This window comes from Nomascus leucogenys, chromosome 2, assembly GCF_006542625.1.
Source record: "Nomascus leucogenys isolate Asia chromosome 2, Asia_NLE_v1, whole genome shotgun sequence".
Taxonomy (NCBI): domain Eukaryota; kingdom Metazoa; phylum Chordata; class Mammalia; order Primates; family Hylobatidae; genus Nomascus; species Nomascus leucogenys.
The window spans coordinates 90450878-90472074 of NC_044382.1; the positions used below are offsets into that span (position 1 = coordinate 90450878).

At 36.5% G+C, this 21197-nt stretch overlaps 1 protein-coding gene across 4 annotated transcripts in view; it reads right to left on the bottom strand.

Annotated features, from left to right (window-relative positions):
* SSBP2 (single stranded DNA binding protein 2) overlaps positions 1-21197 on the bottom strand; it is a 329570-nt gene that overhangs the window by 210045 nt on the left and 98328 nt on the right. For all 4 annotated transcript variants that reach the window (XM_004087403.3, XM_004087404.3, XM_003261540.4 and 1 more), the window contains exons 2-3: positions 17123-17195; positions 4338-4399 (exon numbers count right to left, since the gene is read on the bottom strand). In XM_004087403.3, coding sequence (XP_004087451.1) covers positions 4338-4399; positions 17123-17195 — 135 coding nt within the window. The remainder of the gene's footprint in view (positions 1-4337; positions 4400-17122; positions 17196-21197) is intronic.

Consider the following 21197-nt stretch of genomic DNA (forward strand, 5'->3'; position numbering starts at 1 on the left):
AGCCCAAGAACAAATGTACTATAATTTTTACAACTCTTCCTTTTATTTCCACATTCCCTAAACTTTCCTTTCGTTTCTATTCTGTCTTCTATTCCAACCTCTCTTCTAGTCAAATACAAAATACTCCATGGGAAATTTAGACAGTTAGTGGTGGGCTTGAGGAAGATATGATATTAGGGGTAAGGACCTTAATCTAGGTTCCAGCAATTGTTAAATTCAGAAGGAAAGCCCTATGCAAATATTCCAGATTGGCAGGAGGCAGGGAATATAAGGAACAGTATTTTATTAGGAATAGAAGAAATGAACTTCTTGACATCAAACCTACAAATGTCCCTGCATCTCCTCTTGCCACAAGGGTAGAGATGGTCCTCTCCCCTCTCACCTCCCAGCATTTGTGCTTTGGACCTTCTTCTCTCAGGCCTTGTATGGGGTTTTAAACCATTAAAATCTCCTCTCTCCCTGTATCTTCAGACTCTGCCCCTCTACTGTCTCCTTCTCTTAAACACTAAACATGCTAATGTCTCTCCCATCTAAAATGAAAAACTTCTCTTTCTAATCTATACTATTCCTCCAGGTATCATTTCTCATCACAGATGAACCATTTTAAAGAGTTGACTATATACCATTTCCCACTTCCTGCCTTCACAGTCACTTCTCAATCTGAAACATTCTTGTTTCCTAGCCCATTACTCAGCTTTATAAGTCATTGATGGCCTTTCCCTAAATCCTAAAAGGACATATGCACTCTGATTACTTTACCTTGCAGTCACAGTTGTCACTACTGACCTTTCTTCTTCCTTCTCAAAACCCTCACTTATTCTTGTTTTCTATTATGCTATACTCTCCTGATTTTCCTCCTACCTTTTTAGCTGAGCCTCGGTCTTTTTTTTTTTTTTTTTTTTTTTTTTGAGAGAGTCTCACTCTGTCACCCAGGCTGGAGTGCAGTAGCATGATCTCAGCTCACTGTAAACTCCATCTCCCAGGTTCAAGCGATTCATCTGCCTCAACCTCCTGAGTAGCTGGGATTACAGGTGCCTGCCACCGGTGCCTGGCTTGTTTTGTATTTTTAGTAGAGACAGGGTTTCACCATGTTGGCCAGGCTGGTCTCGAACTCCTGATCTCAAGTGATCCACCCGCCTCAGCCTCCCAAAGTGCTGGGATTACAGGTATGAGCCACCATGCCTGGCCACCTTCTTTCTCCTTTACAGCCTCTTCTTCCTCCTCATTCCTTGGATGTTAATATTGCAAGGTTTCTGTACAAGGCTCATTTCCCTCCCCACTCATGGGTAATACCATTCAACCATCTCTCTCTCTCTCTCTCTTTTTCTTTTTTTAGAGATGAGGTATCGCTATGTTTCTCAGGCTGGATTCAAACACCTGGGTTGAAGTGATCCTCCCACCTCAGTGTCTTGAGTAGTTGTTACTATAGACATGCACCACTGCACCCAGCTTCATCTCCCTCTCCTTTAAACATCAGACCCATGTAACCAGCTGCCTGCTCAACATCTCCACTTGGATGGCATGTATTCCAGTTTCAGCACACCTAAACAGCTGAACTCTTCACCAAATCCTACCATTTCTACTTCAAGCTTACATCCCTCAAATCGTTCTACTTCTCTTCCTCCGCAATGATTATACACTAGTTCAAGTAACCATTCTCTACTCCTTACTGCAGGAGCCTTCTAAGTGCTCCTCTATTTCTGGAGTTATTCGTGTTCCATCCATTATCTATTCTATAGAACTAGAGTGATATGGCTAAGATTGTAAACCTAAAATAAAATTGTAAGGTCCGCCAACCATCTGAATGGACTTCCTCCTTGGCCAGGGCACTCTTAAAATTTAACCGGAAAGACTGGTTCAGGCCATGACAGGAAGCGGGAGTGGGACTTGCCTCATTATATTCTCTAGTGTTAACATCAACATAGACCTTAAATCTGATAAGAAGCATTTACAATCTATTCTCTCTGAAGCCTGCTACAGGCTTCATCTGCATAATAAGAAATTTGTTTTCCATAATTGCTTATCTTAATCCAGACAGTTCTTTTCCATTGATCCCAGGTCTTTAGATAAACTCAACCAATTGCCAATCAGAAAATTTTTAAATCTACTATAACCTGGAAGCCCCCGCTTTGAGTAGTCTTGTCTTTCTAGACTGAGCCAATGTTATTTCTTAAATGTATTTGATTGAAGTCTTGTGTCTCCTTAAGATGTACAAAATCAAGCTGCACCCTGACCACCTTGGGAACATGTTCTCAGGACCTCCCGAGGGCTGTGTCAAGGGCCACGGTCATTTATATTTGGCTCAGAATAAATCTTTTCAAATTTTTTACAGAGTTTTACTCTTTTCTTTGACAAGACGTAAATAAACAGTATTACTCTCCTGCTTAAAAACTTAACTGCATTGTATTCTCTTTATATTTAAATTCAAATTCACAGTTTACAAATTCAGCCTCATCCCTAATCACCCTATCACCTCAATTTCCAACATAATGAATTTCTTTCTTTTCTTCCCATGTGCTATTCTCTCTCTGCCTTTCACCTCTAAGTCTTTGCACATGGTATGGTTGATCCAAAACATCCCCTTCTCTATTTTTCCATGCCTTTCTGGCCAACTCTTATATCTACTTAATGCCTTGGCTTAGACATCAGCTCTTCCAGGTGAGATGTATTTGGCACATGCCTATATGGCACTCTGCATATCCCCTTCAAATACTTCTTTCTCACTGCTTACTTCATTATTTGTTTTCCCTATAGACTGTTATCAACAAGAGGGTAGGGATGTGTGTGTGTTTTATTCACTGGTGTGTCCATAGTATCAAGCATAGTATCTGGCCCATACAAGACACTCAGTAAGTATTTGTTGAGAGAATGCAATAAACTTTCTAGGTTTGCCTGGAGAAACATGCTCAAGGCCTATGAATAAATGAAACTTTAAAAGATACCACTACCATGTGGTAGAAATACAAAGAAACATAAAGGTATGAACGTTACTTGTTCGAGGCAAAAAAAAAAAAAAAAATCCATTTGATTAGTTCAGTATCTGTTGAGCACTGTATCAGGTCACTATTTCTCATGAATACGCTTTTCCAGTGCAAGACAATGAAGATAAACTTATATTTCACTAACTGCTTATTTGTAACTTATTCCCCTCTTGTTCTTGGGAGTTTTGAGTTTGATGAGTAGCTGTTATTTTGGAACAAGATTGACCTATTACATAAAAGATGCCAATCAGATTATTATCTCCCATTCCCAATCCCCCGAAGAGGAAAAGTGAGGGTTTGAAGAAGCTATAATGGCATGCCAACGCTTATAATTACCTATATAGCACTCTAACATTGACAACTTGATAGCCCACTTTGTAGAACGCAAACTTTTTTTTTTTTTTGAGATGGAGTCTCGCTCTGTGGCCCAGGCTGGAGTGCAGTGGCTTGATCTCGGTTCACTGCAAGCTCCGCCTCCCGGGTTCACACCATTCTCCTGCCTCAGCCTCCCGGGTAGCTGGGACTACAGGTGCCCACCACCACGCCCAGCTAATTTTTTCTATTTTTTAGTAAAGACGGGGTTTCACTGTGTTAGCCAGGATGGTCTCGATCTTGACCTCGTGATCCACCCGCCTCGGCCTCCCAAAGTGCTGGGAATACAGGCGTGAGCCTGGCCCGAAAGCAATCTTATAACTAGTTTGACAATCAGAGAGTCAAGGCTACCAAGCCCTGCCCTCTCCCAAACTCATATATTGAAATGCAGCATTGAGTTTTTAAATAAATTCCTGATTTGAGGGGGTGGGCATTACCAATTGATGGTATTTGGAGATGGGGTCTTCAGGAAATCCTTAGGTTTAGATGAGATCATGAAAGTGGGACCATCATGATGGGACTAGTTCCCTTATAAGCAAAGACACAAACAGCTTGCTCTCCCCAGTATGTAAGGACACAGTGAAAAGGTGACTGTCTACAAGTCAGGAAGACAGCCCTCAACAGAAACTGATCATGCTGGTACTTATCTTGTACTTCTAACCTCTAGAATTGTGAAAAGTAAAATTCTGCTGTTGAAGCCACCTATTCTATGGTATTTTGTTATGGCATCCCAAGCCGTTACAGAATTGTACTTACAGTTGGAGATTCCACACACTGGTTCCAATTCCAGTTGAACTCAATAGTAGTATATTTAAGTTAAATTACACTAGTGCTGGTTTTTAAGGGTCTTTAAAAAAGGGCTACCTTCCAGAAAATTTTAGAAAATGAAAAAATAATAAGGAAGCATGAAATCATAAACAGGTATAGTAAAGGCCTATTGAAATGCATCATCAAGCCAGTAAAAATGGAATAAAGGATACTTACCACCACCAAGAATGTAAGAATCCTGGTGGTTCCCCCAATGTGATGTTTTTTTCCCATCTTATCTAAAATGAATAAAAGAGATATTACTTTCCTATTAATACTTTTTTCCACACATATTACAAAGTAATAATATCCCCATTTAAAATACTATGGTAATATTTGAATTTTTCATCATTTTCATATTATTATTTACCCAAGTTTTGCAAGTACTCATTTTACATAGTGATTTGTTGACTGGATTAGTCTCAGAGAGATGTCACCATTATTTTCCTGAATTTGCTTCATATACTGTGCCAGTTATAAAGCTCCAGTCTTTCAGTTTCAAATCCATCTTTCTGTGGTCTTTCAGATGCTGAGACTGGAGATCCATACACTACCTTTGTCCTTCATTAAATGGCTTCCTGTTAGGTCCCATAAACTAAGAGATGCTCTAGAGGGAGACTGGAAGTAAGAAGAGGGGAAATGGATTTGTTTCCTGTTAGCTTACTATTCCTGTGAGGGTGACCCCAGCAGCAGTTCATCCAGTGATAATAGCTGTGACAATAGCTGGTTCCATTCTAGCTTTATCCCACACAACTAGAACCAGTCTCTTTGTGCCACTCAGAAGTATCAGCACAGCTGGGCAATATCTCTCTTCAGAGGTTAAAGGTAAATTTGAGCTCTTCAAGTAACAGCAGTCCCACACTCCCTCTCCTTAGACGTCTAAGATTCAGCTCCCTGAGATTTCTCCTCCAATTTTTTTGATAACCACAAGCTCTTCCTTTTGATGCCTTAGCCTTAGTGATTGTTCACTGCAATTACTGATTTTATGTAACTTCTGTGTGCTGTTGTTGCTTTCTTTAAAATCTGTTTAGCTATTTCCACATATTACATTCTCTGTTGAAACACTCAGTGTGCTTTTAATTGGTGTGGTTGTATTCTCACTGATACATCACTTCAAACACCCTTTCATAAGGTAAAAATATTAAAAATATCTTCATTTTAAGCAGAATGGGATATGGGCATAAACTTTAACTTTCCTACATACTAGCTGTGTGAAGTTGCGAAAGTTACTTAAATCTTCTGTGCCTCAGTTTCCTCATCTATAAAATGTGGTTAATAATAGTCACCTATATCACAAGGTTGTGAGGAAAAAACTGATTAGTACATGAAAATCACTTAAAAGAGTAATTGACAGGCCAGGCTCAGTGACCCAGCTACTCTGGAGGCTGAGGCAGAAGAATCGCTTGAACCCGGGAGGCAGAGGTTGCAGTGAGCCGAGATTGCACCACTGCACTCCAGCCTGACAGAGCAAGACTCCGTCTCGGGGCAAAAAAAAGGAGTAACTGACATGCAGTAAGTGCCTGGTAACTGTTAGGTGCTATTATTTTTTTTTTCTTTTACCTAGGAGGGTATCCCTGTAAAAACTTTATTACATCATCGTCACCAGCACCCACAAAATTCCAGTGATATTCTGTATAAAAATATTCAAAGTATTTAGGGTTGTGCCAAACAATTTTAACTTACTAATCAGAATAGTTTTCATCTTGCTGGAAACCATACATGTAACTAGGAAAAAGGAACAATCAGAGTTGGAACTAAGGAACAATTGTCTATGCTCCTAGCATAAATGGAAAAAGTAAAAATGAATCATTTAAACAGAAAATTAAGCTTCTATTTAAAATCATTTCAGAATTAGTGTCCTGTTACACTGAGTTATCATGTATACCAAATTCAGATCACCACTAAAATGTCATTCTAAAGATAACTCAATTTTTGAGGTTTTTTCTTTCTTTCTGTTTCTTTTATTGAATCAGAAGGTATTTCAGGATCTTAAGGCACATCAAAACCACGTTATTACTGTCAATATGAACATCAATTATCACCACTCACCCAGAAACTTGCAAGAGATTAGGCTTAATATTTTGACTTCAAATTATACCTTAAGGGTTGAGTTTTTAAATAAATTCGTGATTTGAGGGTGTGGGCAGAAGAAGACATATGTCTCTCATAAAAAAAGAGTTTTTAAAAGATGCTGATATTAACTTTCTAATTGTTTACATTTCAGCTAAGTTAGAGTTTACTATAATAAAAATTTAAAACAAGGTCAATATCTCTAAAAAAGTAAAAGTTCTGACTAAATACTTTTGCATGGATGTCTGGATAAATATTCATACAGTGCCTTTTCTAAGGACTGGATAGCAGTAAACACAAAAGACAGAAATCCCTTCCTTTAGGGAGATTACACCTTAGTAAGGAAGACAGACCCAAACAAAGAAACAAACAAAAAAGTAAATTGTGTTTATATGAGAAGGTGACAAATGCAGTGAAGGAAAACTAAGCAGAGAAGGGGGATAGAAAGAGCAAGAAAACAGTGAAGTGGAATTACAACTTTAAATAAGGAGATCCAGAAAGATCTCAAAAAAAAAAAAAACTCTATGCATAAGTACATGCCTTAGTTTTTTTAGCTTAAATAACAAAAATTATGTAACAATACCCCAATCAGGAAAATATGCCCAGAGGCCCTTAATACTACTAAGAAGTGAACAACTGTAATTACAGATTTCAAAAAAATTCAAGGAATTCTTTCCATCATCTACTATGTAAGAAGTTAGGAATTCTTATCCCAAAAGGACTTTTTAAAAGTTTTAAAACAGGAACTCAGAAGTTGGTCCTAAATGTAGAAACAACCAAAAATCCTCCTTAATAAAAAGACGAAAAAAGTTAAGTGCCATTAAAATCACTGAAATTGGTTGCATTTTCAGAGTTCTTAAGTACATAAAGTATAAATAAATGGGAACCTTGAAGTAAAACAAGTAATTTGTTCTCAAAAAATAAAGAGAAATTTTTTGAAGATTAGAAATGGGGCCAGGTGTGGTGGCTCACGCCTGTAATCCCAGCACTCTGGGAGGCCAAGGCGGGTGGATCACTTGAGGTCAGGAGTTCGAGCCAAAAGAAGGTGAAACCCCATCTCTACTAAAAATACAAAAATTAGCCAGGCATAGTGGTGTGCGCCTGTAGTCCCAGCTACTCAGGAGGTGGAGGCAGAAGAATCACTTGAACCCAGGAGGCAGAGATTGCAGTGAGCCGAGATAGCACCACGGCACTCCAGCCTGGGCGACAGAGTGAGACTCTGTGTCAAAAATAATCATAATGATAATAATAATAATGTAATAGCCATTTTGAAGTGCTAAAAGGAAAAATTCCAGGAATTAATGAACTTGAAGTTAGAAAAACTGCATATGAACAATAAACCAGAACACATCATATAAATGTAGGCCAGATCCTAATTTTAATTATCCTAAGTGGTAATACAAATAATTTGTATATCTATGCCATCTTTTATCTGATAATTTCAGTTCATCAACATTTTATATTATCTTGGTTCATAAAAAATAAGAAACAATATTTAATGAGATTTATGAGAAACAAAACTCTGATGTCCTGCTAAAATTATAATTTAGTCAAAAACCTATGTCTCATCCTTCTCTCAAACTTTTCTCTTACCACTTTTTCACCAGTTGGTATCTTCTTGAAAGAACATAAGAATAAACCTTCACCAACGTACTCAGACACACTAATATTCCTAATCACTAGAACCATCCTAATCATATGACCAGCAAATTTTTCAAAGTACTGTCCTTATGTTTCATCTCAGTTCATCTTGACTTTACATAATATGACTGTGAAATAAATAGATTTTACTATACTCAGTTAAAAGAACAATGTGACATGACTTATGGAGGAGTGAAAATGGCATGACTAGGTTTCAATGCCAGGGTGTGCGGGAGGTAGGATTAGACTCACAGTCTATGAGACCCACTGCCCCTCATCCTTACTAAGCAGCCTCCCCTCATGCACTTCCACAACTTCCACAGTCCATCTCCAGCTATCTTGGGAGATAAAGGACTAAAGGCAACTACCTATATGGCTTATATTTGATATGGTCTTTTATGAAAAGAAGCCTGAGGTAATACATTTGTATTTTAAACAGTTTTACATCTTATTATTCCTCAGAGAAACTAAAAAAGCATCACATATATCATCATTTTATGCTCACAATATTTTTTACTACATAGTATTCATCCTTCTCTCCTTAAATTACAAGTCTGTGCCAGAAGCAGGTAAAACTTTGGTCCATCATACTGAAGTCAACATAAAATCCACCCTTTTATAGTTATTGAATGAACCACACTTAAAGCTATGTTTTAGGTATGTCCACAGAAGAGATGGTCTGTGTTTACACAGTGAATATTGCTAAGTCCAAATGGATCACTATTCTAGACACTACTTGTTTAAAGAAAGCATAAAATGGTGCTCAAGAAGAGCCAAAATAGAATCCTGACCTGTAGAAAACTAAACCACATTCACTGTAGCATTGTTAGAAAAAAATGAATATTAGCACAGAACAGTGTGCTATCATTAAAAAGAATGAAATACAGCTACCTGGAAAGAGAATCATGCTCTACTGGTTTTTCAAGATGGAAATTTGGAAGTTTGGAGAACATTATGTATAGCATAAAACCTTTCTGCTTGGAAAAAAAAAAGTATGCATACATACATATGTGTGCTTGTAGGTGTGTGTGCATTTTTAAAAATCACATCAAGCCTACAACTATTATCTGGAATAGGGAAAAGGAGGACTTTCATTTTAAATTATATTCTATGTAGTTTAATTTTGTTTTTTAGCAAATATGAATTAATGATGGGTGGTGTTGAGGAATGGCCAGAAAATATTCCTAAATGTCAGCAGTCATGTTAAAAACAAATTTTCTGTTTCTGAAGAGGTATTTTCTGTTGTATTGAGTTTCATGGGCTTCAGGCCTATTTAGGTTTTTGGGTGGCATCTTTGCCAATAACATTTTCTCTTTATTCTGTTTCTTCTTCCGTTATCCCAGCATCATTGTGTATTTGCCCAGTCCTAAGGCTTTTTGCTGCTTAATTATCTACCTCGCTTCCTTCTGTCATTTGACCAGCCAGGGACTGTATTCTCCTGTAACTTTCATGTAAATCTCAAGGCCCATTCCTAATGCCATATTCTGCATTTCATGGCCTTGTCTATGAATATGCTGTTTTTATCATATGATCTAACATTTTCAGCATTTCTTCCTAAATGTAAAACCAAACATTGAATCATGAACAAAAGGAATATCAATAGGAAAAGGACATGTCTTGTGGTTTAATTATAAAATATATACTATCTGATGGTCACGCGGGCAAAATTTTACACATATATAACAATTTGCATTGAAGCATTGTTTTAATTGAAAGAGACTAGAAACACCTAAATGTCCATCGGTACAGGGCTGGTGAACTATATCGTGGCACATTTCATAGAATGAAATATGCTACAACCATAAAAAGAGAATTATGACATTCATGAACCAATATAACACGATTTCCAAAATCTAACAAGTGAAACAAAAAGCACAGAATGGTGTATAAGCTAACATTTGTACAAAAAAGAAAAAATGATATAGCTATACATACATAAATGTATACAGGTATACACACACACATTTGCTTAATTTTTCATTCTTATTGGCTTCTGGCAAGGTATACTGGTCATTTACCTATTATCTCTCAGCCCTACACCCACCCTTCTATACTCCATTCTATACTTGGGGCTGGGATTCTGAAAATCACATTTCCTAGCCTCCTTCCCATTTGGCTTCCTGTTAAGTTCTGCCATCAGGAGACACTATCAGGAAATCAAAAAACAGGAAAAAGAGAAGCTTCCTGCCTCTGGCTCCAAAAGTGAAGCCGGGATAGCACAATTCTGGATGCTGGCAGTACCTTTTTGGGGGTTCTAGTCTTGTCAATGTGGGACCTCTTTAGCAGATCCAGACCCACTTCCACAGCATCTCCAACAATGCAGCAGCAGGTTTGAAGGTGATGGGCTCCAAACTTTTCATAGTACCCATAAATCCTTTCATAATTTTTAATTTAAACCAATATCCAAAGAATAACTTTTAATACCAAAAAACAATAAAACCAATTCCTGTGTTAAGAAAATAACCTGCATACCTATGTGTAAGTTTGTTTCTAGAATAAATTCCTGAGACTTCTAATTTAGATATAACCTACTGTTCCCACCAATTTTCTAAAATCTCTCATGTATAGAAGCATGAGTATATCTATACACTAAAAAAAAGTTGAAATTGAAGTAAACATTTTTCTTTTCTTTTCTTTTCTTTTTTTTTGAGACAGAGTCTCACTCTACCCAGGCTGGAGTACAGTGGCACCATCTGGGCTCACTGCAACCTCCACTGCCCGGGCTCAAGTGATTCTCCTGCCTCAGCCTCCTGAGTAGCTGGGATTACAGGAGCCCACCACCATGCTCGGCTAATTTTTGTATTTTTAGTAGAGATGGGATTTCACCATGTTGGTCAAGCTGGTCTCAAACTCCTGACCTCATGCAATCTGTCTGCCTCAGCCTCCCAAAGTGCTGGGATTACATGCGTGAGCCACCGTGCCTGGCCCAAATTTTTACATTTCAATTCAAAAAATTAAAGGCAATAGATGTTTAACAGGAAGAAAAAGCTGCCTATACTTTGAAGCAGATAATCTAAAACTGTGCTGTTCAACATGATACCCGGTAGTCACACGTGGCTATTTCAGTTTAAAATTAAGTTAACTGAATGTTCCTCAGTTGCACTAGCCATATTTAAAACTCATAATAGTCACATATAATTAGTGGCTACCTTATTTGACAGCAAAGATTAGAGACCATTTCCATAATCACAGAAAGTTTTACTGAACAGTGCTGCTTTCTTTTAGAAGAATGAAAGAAGTCTTCCTAAAGAGGACTACCTCTTATTGGGAAAATTCCTTAATGGATCCTTTCTATTTTTGTTTTTATTTTTTTGACACAGAAAGACAGAGACCACTAGGAATGGTGCAAAAGGAAGAATGCAGAGAGGAAAACAAATACTTGACTTTCTATGTAACAAGAATTTAGGAAGTTGCTCATGGTCTCTTGGGAAGAAGCTCAGGGGTCTGGAAGGATTCAGAAAAGGCAAAATGAGAAAGGTTATGAGAAGTCAACAAGATAGAAGGCAAAGGCATGCTGAGGAAAACAGCTAGTGAAAAATTCCCTGTAGCAAGGAGACCACAGAATTTAAGGTAACTTATGTCTAGTATTCAAGTTAATGTTGGTGCCTGTACTGTACAATGCCTAATATTTTTGGCTATCCCTCAACCTTAAGTGAGAATCTTTCATACAAAAGAGCAATGAGTTAGTGGACCTCTGAAATCATGAGAAAAATAGAAAACTTCAGGCATAAAAAAGGGATAGACCATAAGAGGGAGAACCAGAATGGGGCTATAATCACTCAACAGGAGCAAGAACCTACAGTACAAGAACCCTAAGCACCCAATAAAGGCTCACAGATACTGGAGAAGACTTGCGACAATCTACAATATTAGGGATTAGAGCTGAAGCCATTTTTATAGAAAGGGTAACACCAAAAGTAGGATTATGGGCCATCCAAGTGACAGACACTTGGAACACACATGTACACATCAGGCATATATTTATGCCTCTTTTTTTTAAAATAAGAAACTATACAAGATAGAAAAAAAGTTGGTCAACATTTTTTAAAATGACACTTTTGAACACTTACTATACACCAGGCACTATTATAAGCAATGTACATATACTAACCCATTTAAACCACAGCATAACTAAAGTATTGTTACAATTATCATCATCTTATAACTAGGAAACTGAGAAAGTAAATAAGATGTAGAACATAATTTAAACCCAGGATGTCTGGCCCAAAGCAATTGCTTTTACCTCCTATACTATATTGCCTCAAAATTAAAGTTCAAGAGACTGGTTAAGAAATACTAATTAATATTTTCTCTCTTCATATAGGTAAAAGACAAACAGAACAGAGTTTTGGAGTCTATGATGCTCAATAATTTAGCAATCCTAATAAAATCTGAAGAAGGAATCCCTTAGATGTTTTTAAACTTCTATTTCAGGCTAACTTGTTGGCTAACTTACGACAAAGAAGGGCTAGTAATAATGCAAAAATTTTAAGAAAGGGAAAAAATCTAGAATCTTTATAAAACTCTAATTCTTAATTTCGTTTGTTAAGGGTATTGAGCTTCATTCTGAGACATGAATACCATGCAAAACTTCAAGGAAAAGCAGCCATTATCTTTGTATAACGAAATGATATAACCAGAAAAAGGATAGCTTCTAATGAATCTAAAGTAACAAAAGTTAATGTAGAATTGGAAAGAAGATTCCTTAGCATTCTGTTTGTAATTACTAAATGTTGAAGAATAACAAAGATGGAGCAGAGGAAGGGCTTTGTATTGAGAATATTTATAAATAATATTCCATTTTTTCCCCCGGGAGTAAAAAAAAATGAAAAGTCACATAAACTACATTTTGGATTCAGGTAGTGGTTTAAAATCTATCATGAATCAGAGGTAACACTGAGCTAGTTGGCACAACCTAGTTAGAGAAATGTTTTTATTTCTATTGTTAGTCCACTTTTTCTTTTAATTAAGAAAAAATGACTGGGTTAATAATAATGTGCCCCACTCTTCTGACTGATAACAAAAGCCATCAAGAGCAGTCCAATTTCTGATAGCCCAGAACAAGGGCATTTTTAGAAAATCAAGATTGGGCAGCTGAGATACACATCTTGCTTGTTCAGCTAATGCCTGGAGTTCCAGTTGGCCTTCTCGCAACTTCACCCAAAAGAACAAGCCCATACTAATGAAAGAAGTGACCCAGCACAGTAAAACCTGATTCAGAAGAGCTCACTGACATCATGGTCATTCTTAGCCTCATCCATCCAGAGGGAGCGTGTCAAATTTGGAAGAAGTAGTCTACTTTGCCTTGAACCAGGGTGAGAACATTGGATAATGTTATAATAATTGATAACAATTGGTGCCATTTCAATCATTTCCTTTTTATTATAATAACCAACTCAAATAAGTAGGTCTCCCTATTTTACATTCCTATGGAACTATTTTGATTTAGGTAAAAACCTGGGGGTAGACTAGGGAGGATTTAGGTAAGATTGTTTTTTTACTACTCCGACTAGTTAAGAAGTCATTCTACAATAAGCGGCCTTAAATTTTCTGCCTGATCGAAGAGAAACTCAGAGAGAAAGCAACCCTCAACATAAATTATTACATTCTCTAAACTATTACATTCTAAAATATTACATTCTCCTTTTTTTTTTTTTTTTAACCATCCATGGTTAGGGCAAAAGGGCACCAAGGCACCAGAGTACAAACCTGATGATGTCATTTTTTTTTTTTTTTTTTTTTTTACTTTAAAACCTTCGAAGGCTCCCTTTTGTCAAAGATAAAGTCCAACTTCCTGGCATGTATGCAAAGGTCTTCATGTGCAGGTCCCTGTAGATTGTACTATCACCTTAGGTGAAACCCTGGGAAACCTGTTCTAGGAAAAGCTACTTTTAAGGTGGAGAGGGGAGGAGAGTTTAGGCAGAGGGAATATGCCATTGAGTAAAGCCCAGATGACAGAAGCCCCATGGTATACAGGAAAACCCAAGCAGCTAGATACTGTAGAACGTAAAATGTGAGAGAGGAAATAGCGAACTATTGTAATTTAACCAACTGAAATTATCAAGAACTCTAGGATGTACTCAGCAATGGCTTATCATAAATCTATCTCCAGGCTTCCATCTTTTAAGTTCAGATAATTTACGAGAATGTATTTTCTCTTCTTTAGTTTTATTTTTAAATAACTGTACAAATAATATATGTATTCCTTGTTTAAAAGAATTCTGTGACTAAGGATAAAATCCCTTTGAACCCTTTAATGTCCCCACTCCCAAAACAACTAGTCTGGCATGTATATTCTTTCAGAACTTTTACTATACTTTACATTCATAAATATGTACCCACAAAAATATAGTATTACTTTATGTACTAGGGTCTCCAGATACATGGCATACTTTGGCTTTCTTCTCTTACTAGACAATGTTTTGGAAGTCTATCTACATAAGTCCAAATAGATCTAATTTATTATTTTACATTATTAAAAACTTACAGCTCAATTAATTTAGCCATTCCCCTACATTGGTTATTTAGGTATTGATAATGCATTTTTACAGCACCATTCAGAATTTGGTAGCCTAGACAGTGAAGAATAGTTCTGAAAATCACATACACTCATCTCCAAAGTCCAGAAATAATGCGTCTTCTTGGTGATAATAGTTTGTTTTCAGTTTGACGCCTCTTGTGAAAGTGAGGTAGACTAATAATTAAGAGAAATCCTCAGTTTTTGTATTCAAAATGCAACCAGAGAAATGAAATAATTACAAATACTTGTCAATATGTGTGAATCTCTTCTGAAATTCTAATTTCATTTCTACCAAACAGTCCTAGAAATTCTGTATATACATTTTCTACTGAGCTCAAAGCCTAGAAGTCTAGTATCTAGTTATTTGCTTAATCCACATAATCCATTTGAATCCAAATACTTGAACTTCCTTCAATAAGTTAGCAACATTTTTCTTTTTTGATGAGGTTTAATAATCACTGTATCTAATATCTTACAATGTTGGTAAGAAAATATAGTTTTGGGAACCCTCGAGGATTAAGTGAATTGAGCCAATTCAAAATGGTCCTTGATACAAGGAAGGAGATCATTAAATCTTTTCATTAAGTTTCTACTGCATTAAAACAAAAATTTTAAATTTCCAGAGTCCACTATAGATTCTTTTAAGACACTGTAAGTTGACCGTGGTTAAGAATACAAAAAGACATCGTTTTTGCAATCTCAATCACTTCTTCTATAATATCAGTGAATGCAACTTAGAAAGGTCATTGCCCTAAGTCTTCTAATTAATGATTTCATGAAACATAGATACACCAAATTTTTGTTTTGATTTGAATAAACTTTTGAAATCAAATTTTTATTATGCTACATACATTCCTTCTATAGTAAAACAACTGAGTTCTTACATGTTCTGGCCAAACCTCTAAAATTCCTTATCTGCAAATAAGCCCTACCAGTTCACATATACTAGTTAATTAGAAATAAGAGTGGGGGTTGTGTGCGTTTGTTTACTTTGAGGAGCAGCTAAATCTCAAGAAGGCTATACCTCAGGCAGGGAACTATTGGCAATGAGTTATCTGTTGTGCTCTTGATGTGCTGGGGACCAAACTGGTGAGATCACCAGAGATAACATGATTTCAAGCAGCACTGTCCAACAGAAACAGAAACATGGGCCACAAATAAGAGCCACATGTATAATTTAAAATTTTTTAATTTTTAATTTTTATGGGTACATAGTAGTATATATATTTATGGGGTACCTAAGGTATTTTGATACAGGCATATAATGTGTTATCTAATTTAAAACTTTTAGTAGGCACATTTAAAAAGAAAAGGTAAAATTAATTTAAGTAATATATTTTATTTTACCTAATATAGGCAAAATATTATCACTTCAATGTATGACCAAAATTTTAAAATTATTAATAATTTATATTCTTTTGTTCACAGTCTTGAAAATACTGTACTTCACACATATAGCACTTCTTAATTGGATCATATTTCAAGTGCTCAAAAATCTATATATGGCTAGTGTTTACCATATTGGACAGCACAGATATAGAGGAAAAACCAAAAGCATTGGGATTAACATAGACCTAAGTCTGAATTCTAGTTCCATAACTCACTAAGCTCTGTGACCATGAGCCACTTATATAAACACTCTGAGCCTTGTTGTCCTCATCAGTAAAACGGAAAGAATATAACCTGCTATGCAAATTTCTTATAAGAATTAGAGATAATATATGTAAAATACCTTGGCACATTGTATGCCTGGTACATAACAGAGCTCAATAAAATCCTCATCATCCTCATATACATAGGAGACAAACAAGCACCACTGTAAGAAAGGTCAAATTCCAGCCAACCTAGGTGCCTATCAGTGGTGGATTAGATGAAGATGGGGTATATATACATCATGGAATACTACACAGCCTAAAAAAGAATGAAATCGTGTCTTTTAGAGCAAGATGGATTAAGCTGGAGGCCATAATAATAAACAAATTAACACAGGAACAGAAAACCAAATACTGCACATTCTCACTTATAAGTGGGAGCTAAACATTGAGCACACATGGACATAAACATGGGAACACTAGACACTACGGACTACTAGAGGTGAGAGGGAGGGAAGGGAGCATGAATGGAAAAACGATCTATTGGCTGCTATGCTTACTACCTGGTGACAGTATCTATACCCTAAATCTCAGCATCACATAATATGCCCATGTAACAAACCTGCACATGTACCTCCTTATCTAAAATAAAAGTTGAAATTTAAAAAAAAAAAAAAGAAAGAAAGTGAAGGTGGAGAGAGAAAGAGAAGAACTTGAAATAAGGTTATCAAAATGTTTTCTAACTAAAATCGATCATCCATACAAAATAAACAAAATCCACATTTTCCAAAATTATGATATTGTTAGAATGAGAGATATGGTTGAGGGATTATAACTCATAAATTTTTTAGAGCAAATTTTTAAAATTTGCTTTCTTGATTATTGTTGCCACGCTAATATTACTTTCCATTTCTAAAAGGAGAAAATGGCTGGAAAGGTGACTAGAAGATTGAGTGGCACAGAAGTGGCATGGGGATAAAAGTGCTTATACATAATCTATAAAAACTATACTATGTATACTGATAACTAAGAATTCACTATATAATACATAACAAACTTTTTTCAAATAATTATTATAGTATGTTTTCCATTCATTTATATAAGATCAAAATGCAATACAGAAAATGTATAAAACATACCTCTGATAAAAATGTTTGGGCTGATTTCTGAGCTCCTACATGGAGCAGATATTCATATACGTAGAGTGCTAACCTGGAAAACAAATAAAACATTTATTGAGAAGAGGAATATTAAAATTCATTCTTTAAATAATGGACATCTTTCCATTGCTGAAATATCTTACACACTAACAGTGACCAAAAATAAACCCTTCCCATACTATTTCAATAGGAATTATTAATAATACATGTATGTTCAGAAAGAACTTAAAGTAATTAAAAGTAGCACATGAAGAAAAAGACAAATGTATTTTTTCTTGGCAAGAAATATATAGAGATTTTTTCTTGAATCATCTCACTTATCATTCCCATTGCTATATCTACTATTAATAATCTCTAAATCCCATTTGAAGGCATAATAACCTTTCATTAGTAAAAGAAATGAATTAAGTTAGTGAACTTTCCCAATACTTTATGTCCTTCAATCTTTTTGGCAAATGTTAATGTAAACTCCAGCTGTTTGTAGAAAGATATGCCAAAACTTGTGTTGAATATCCATTTTAATATTTGCTCAGCAACTTCTCCTTATTCTTTAGATTTGATTGTTATGCCAATAATACTTTAGTTTACAAGGCATTCAAATTCACAGCAAACTACAGCATTATGTAAACTTTAAAGATATCAGATCATATTAAGCATATGGGAGCTCACAGTTTAAAGGTTAACAAAATTATGTATAAATTTTTCACTCAAATATAGAATACTGAATGTGTTGTATACACAAACTACTCTCATTATCTTATGGATTCAGAATTTTGAAGCTACACCATGTGGCTCAATTTCAGTTGAGCTGTTAACAAAATATTATTCATAAACCCAAATTAGTCTGAGGCAGTATTTTTAATGATATCTTGGACCAATGCCCAGATAGCTCACAACAGTTCAGTTTCTGCTACACTATATTTACCAATATTGAACCAGGTTTACAGTAAACAATACAATGTAACAATAACCACAATTCTGTGGTTATAGTTGTACCATTTCTCTTGCCAAGCAGATTTTCGACTGTTAAAGATTGATGGCATTTACAAAAATGAGTATTTTCTTTATTTTCATGAAAACATATCATGCATCTGTCATGAAAAGAGAAAGCTTGTACAAATTCAGTTGCTCTGTCCATTTAATTCTTTCCCCATTCCAAAATTTCCAAATACTTAAAATGAGAGTTACTCTGTAGCTACTAAGCACCTTAAGAGAGCAGACCTGTTAAAGTTACTCACAGAAAGTAAGTTATTGACAGTGAGGATGAATGTAATTTAGAAACATCTCCTAACATATTCAAATTGAATGACACTTTCTACATCAGTGCTTCTCAACTGTTTTTCCTACCCTAACACAATAAGCTATATAGCAGGCTCCTTTCAGTAGCAGGATCTCCCCGTGGAAGTGTGGCTTATCACCCAAAGTACATCATAAGGGATACAGGAAATTAGAATATTCCTGTAGTTTCAAACAATCCTGCTGGTGATTCTTATCACACATTCTTCAAAGAAATACCCCATACCTTGTTCCCTCCACTAGCGACTCTCAACTCTACCACATGATTCAGTGCCTGTGATGGCAAATTGTATCTTGGAAAAGGACAATATTTGTAAAAACTTCTTGGATAGGCTGTGGAACCTCAAAATTGCCTGCCAGTGGCAGTCCTGCCCCACTGCCTGAAAAAAAAAATAGACTCAGGTAATTCCACGTGGCTTGTAAACCTTGGGCCTAGAGCCAAACCAGTGGTTAGCATAGGAAAGAAATCCCCACCTAAGTAAAAGGCTGAACAATAAAGTTGGTCCACCAAGCTTGGGGAATTTGAAAGTGAGAGGCAGAGTGAATGAAGCAGGGGCACCATGACAGGCCTGGTATGGAGAGAACAGACCTCAGAACAGTCAAGGCCAAGGTACATCTGTGGCTGTGTCCTTTCAATAAACCCCATTCCTTTAAGTGAGTTACCTCTTTGTAACGTCTTCTTTTTAATATTAATGGGGGTAATATAGTTCTTCTAAGCTTTCTTTAGTACCTAAGAAACAAAAAGCTTACCTCTTTACAAGTAAAATTAAGAGAAAGTCCTCACTTTCTCTCTCTGTAAGTCTAAAACAGTGATTCTAAAAAAATGTATTGGAAGGGACTGAGAATAATGGGGGGTAAGGGTTTCAACTAGAGATTGTGAAGTATCTTCCAAGGGTGTGAGCCCTCCTCCTACCATTAGAATCTGCTGTGGCAGCTCATTGTTACCAACAGGGTGATGAAGTGGGATCAGGCTGAGAAAACCTATCTGTAATGCTACCTCATATATTCATGTTCTGCAATCTCCTTTGAACAAAATTAATGGTTCTCAGGCAATCAGAATCTATGCTCCAAAAAGGGTGTCAGGGAGCAACACATGGGTGAACAACTAATTAAGTCTACTGCCATGATGACTCCATAATACATGATCAGCAATCTCTAATTCTTTTTCATAGGATTTTTGGGAACGAGTGGTGTTTGGTTACATGAGTAAGTTCTTTAGTGGTGATTTGTGAGATTTTGGTGCACCCATCACCCGAGCAGCATACACTGTACCCAATTTATTGTCTTTTATCCCTCACCTCCCTCCAACCCTTTCCCCCAAGTCCCCAAAGTTCATTTTATCATCCTTTTTTTTTTTCCGTTATACTTTAAGTTCTGGGATACATGTGCAGAACGTGCAGGTTTGTTACGTAGGTATGTATACACATGCCATGGTGGTTTGCTGCACTCATCAACCCCTCATCTACATTAGGTATTTCTCCTAATGCTATCCCTCCACTACCCCCTCACCCACCGACAGGCCCCGGTATGTGATGTTCCCCTCCCTGTGTCCATGTGTTCTCATTGTTCAACTTCCACTTATGACTGAGAACATGCGGTGTTTGGTTTTCTGTTCCTGTGATAGTTTGCTGAGAATGATGGCTTCCAGCTTCAACCATGTCCCTGCAAAGGACATGAACTCATTCTTTTTTATGGCTGCATAGTATTCCATGGTGTATACGTGCCATATTTTCTTTATCCAGTCTATCACTGATGGGCATTTGGGTTGGTTCCAAGTCTTTGCTATTGTGAATAGTGCTGCAATAAACATAAGTGTGCATGTGTCTTTTTAGTAGAGTTGATTCATAATCCTTTGGATATATACTCAGTAATGGGATTGCTGGGTCAAATGGTATTTCTAGTTCTAGATCCTTGAGGAATCGCCACACTGTCTTCCACAATGGTTGAACTAATTTATACTTCCATCAACAGTGTAAAAGTGATCCTATTTCTCCACATCCTCTCCAGCATTTGTTGTTTCCTGCCTTTTTAATGATCACCATTCTAACTGGCATCAGATGGTATCTCATTGTTGTTTTGATTTGCATTTCTCTAATGTCCAGTGACGATGAGCTTTTTTTCATGACTGTTGGCCACATAAATGTCTTCTTTTGAGAAGTAACTGTTCATATCCTGGACCCACTTTTTGATGGAGTTTTTTTTTTCTTGTAAATTTGTTTAAGTTCCTTGTAGATTCTGTATATTAGCCCTTTGTCAGATGGATAGAACCAATCTCTAATATTTTAATTATCACCTCTGTGTATAGGATTTTCCAAACCTATCTCTGTAGTGATATCCTCTGTCCCAAGCTCCAAACCTGCTTCTCCAAACTAAACTACTGTTTTAAGTTTGGTGTTTTTTGTTCTGTTTTTTTGAGATGGGGTCTTGCTCTATCATCTGGCTGGAGTGCAGTGGTGTGATCATAGCCATCTTCCTGCCTGCCTCAGCCTCCCGATAGCTTGGACTACAGGCACACACCGCCACATCTGACTAATTTTTAATTTTTTTGGCAAAGACAGGGTCTTGCTATGTGGCCAAGGCTGGTCCCGAACTCCTGAACTCAAGAGCTCCTCCTGTCTAGGCTTCCCAAAGTGCTGGGATTATAGGCATGAGCGACTGGACCTGGCCAGTTTGCTTCTAAAAATAAGTTTCTCTCTTAATATTGACCACTTCCAAAGTTAAATTCACCTTCTCCATCTGTTTTCATAGTACCTTTTGC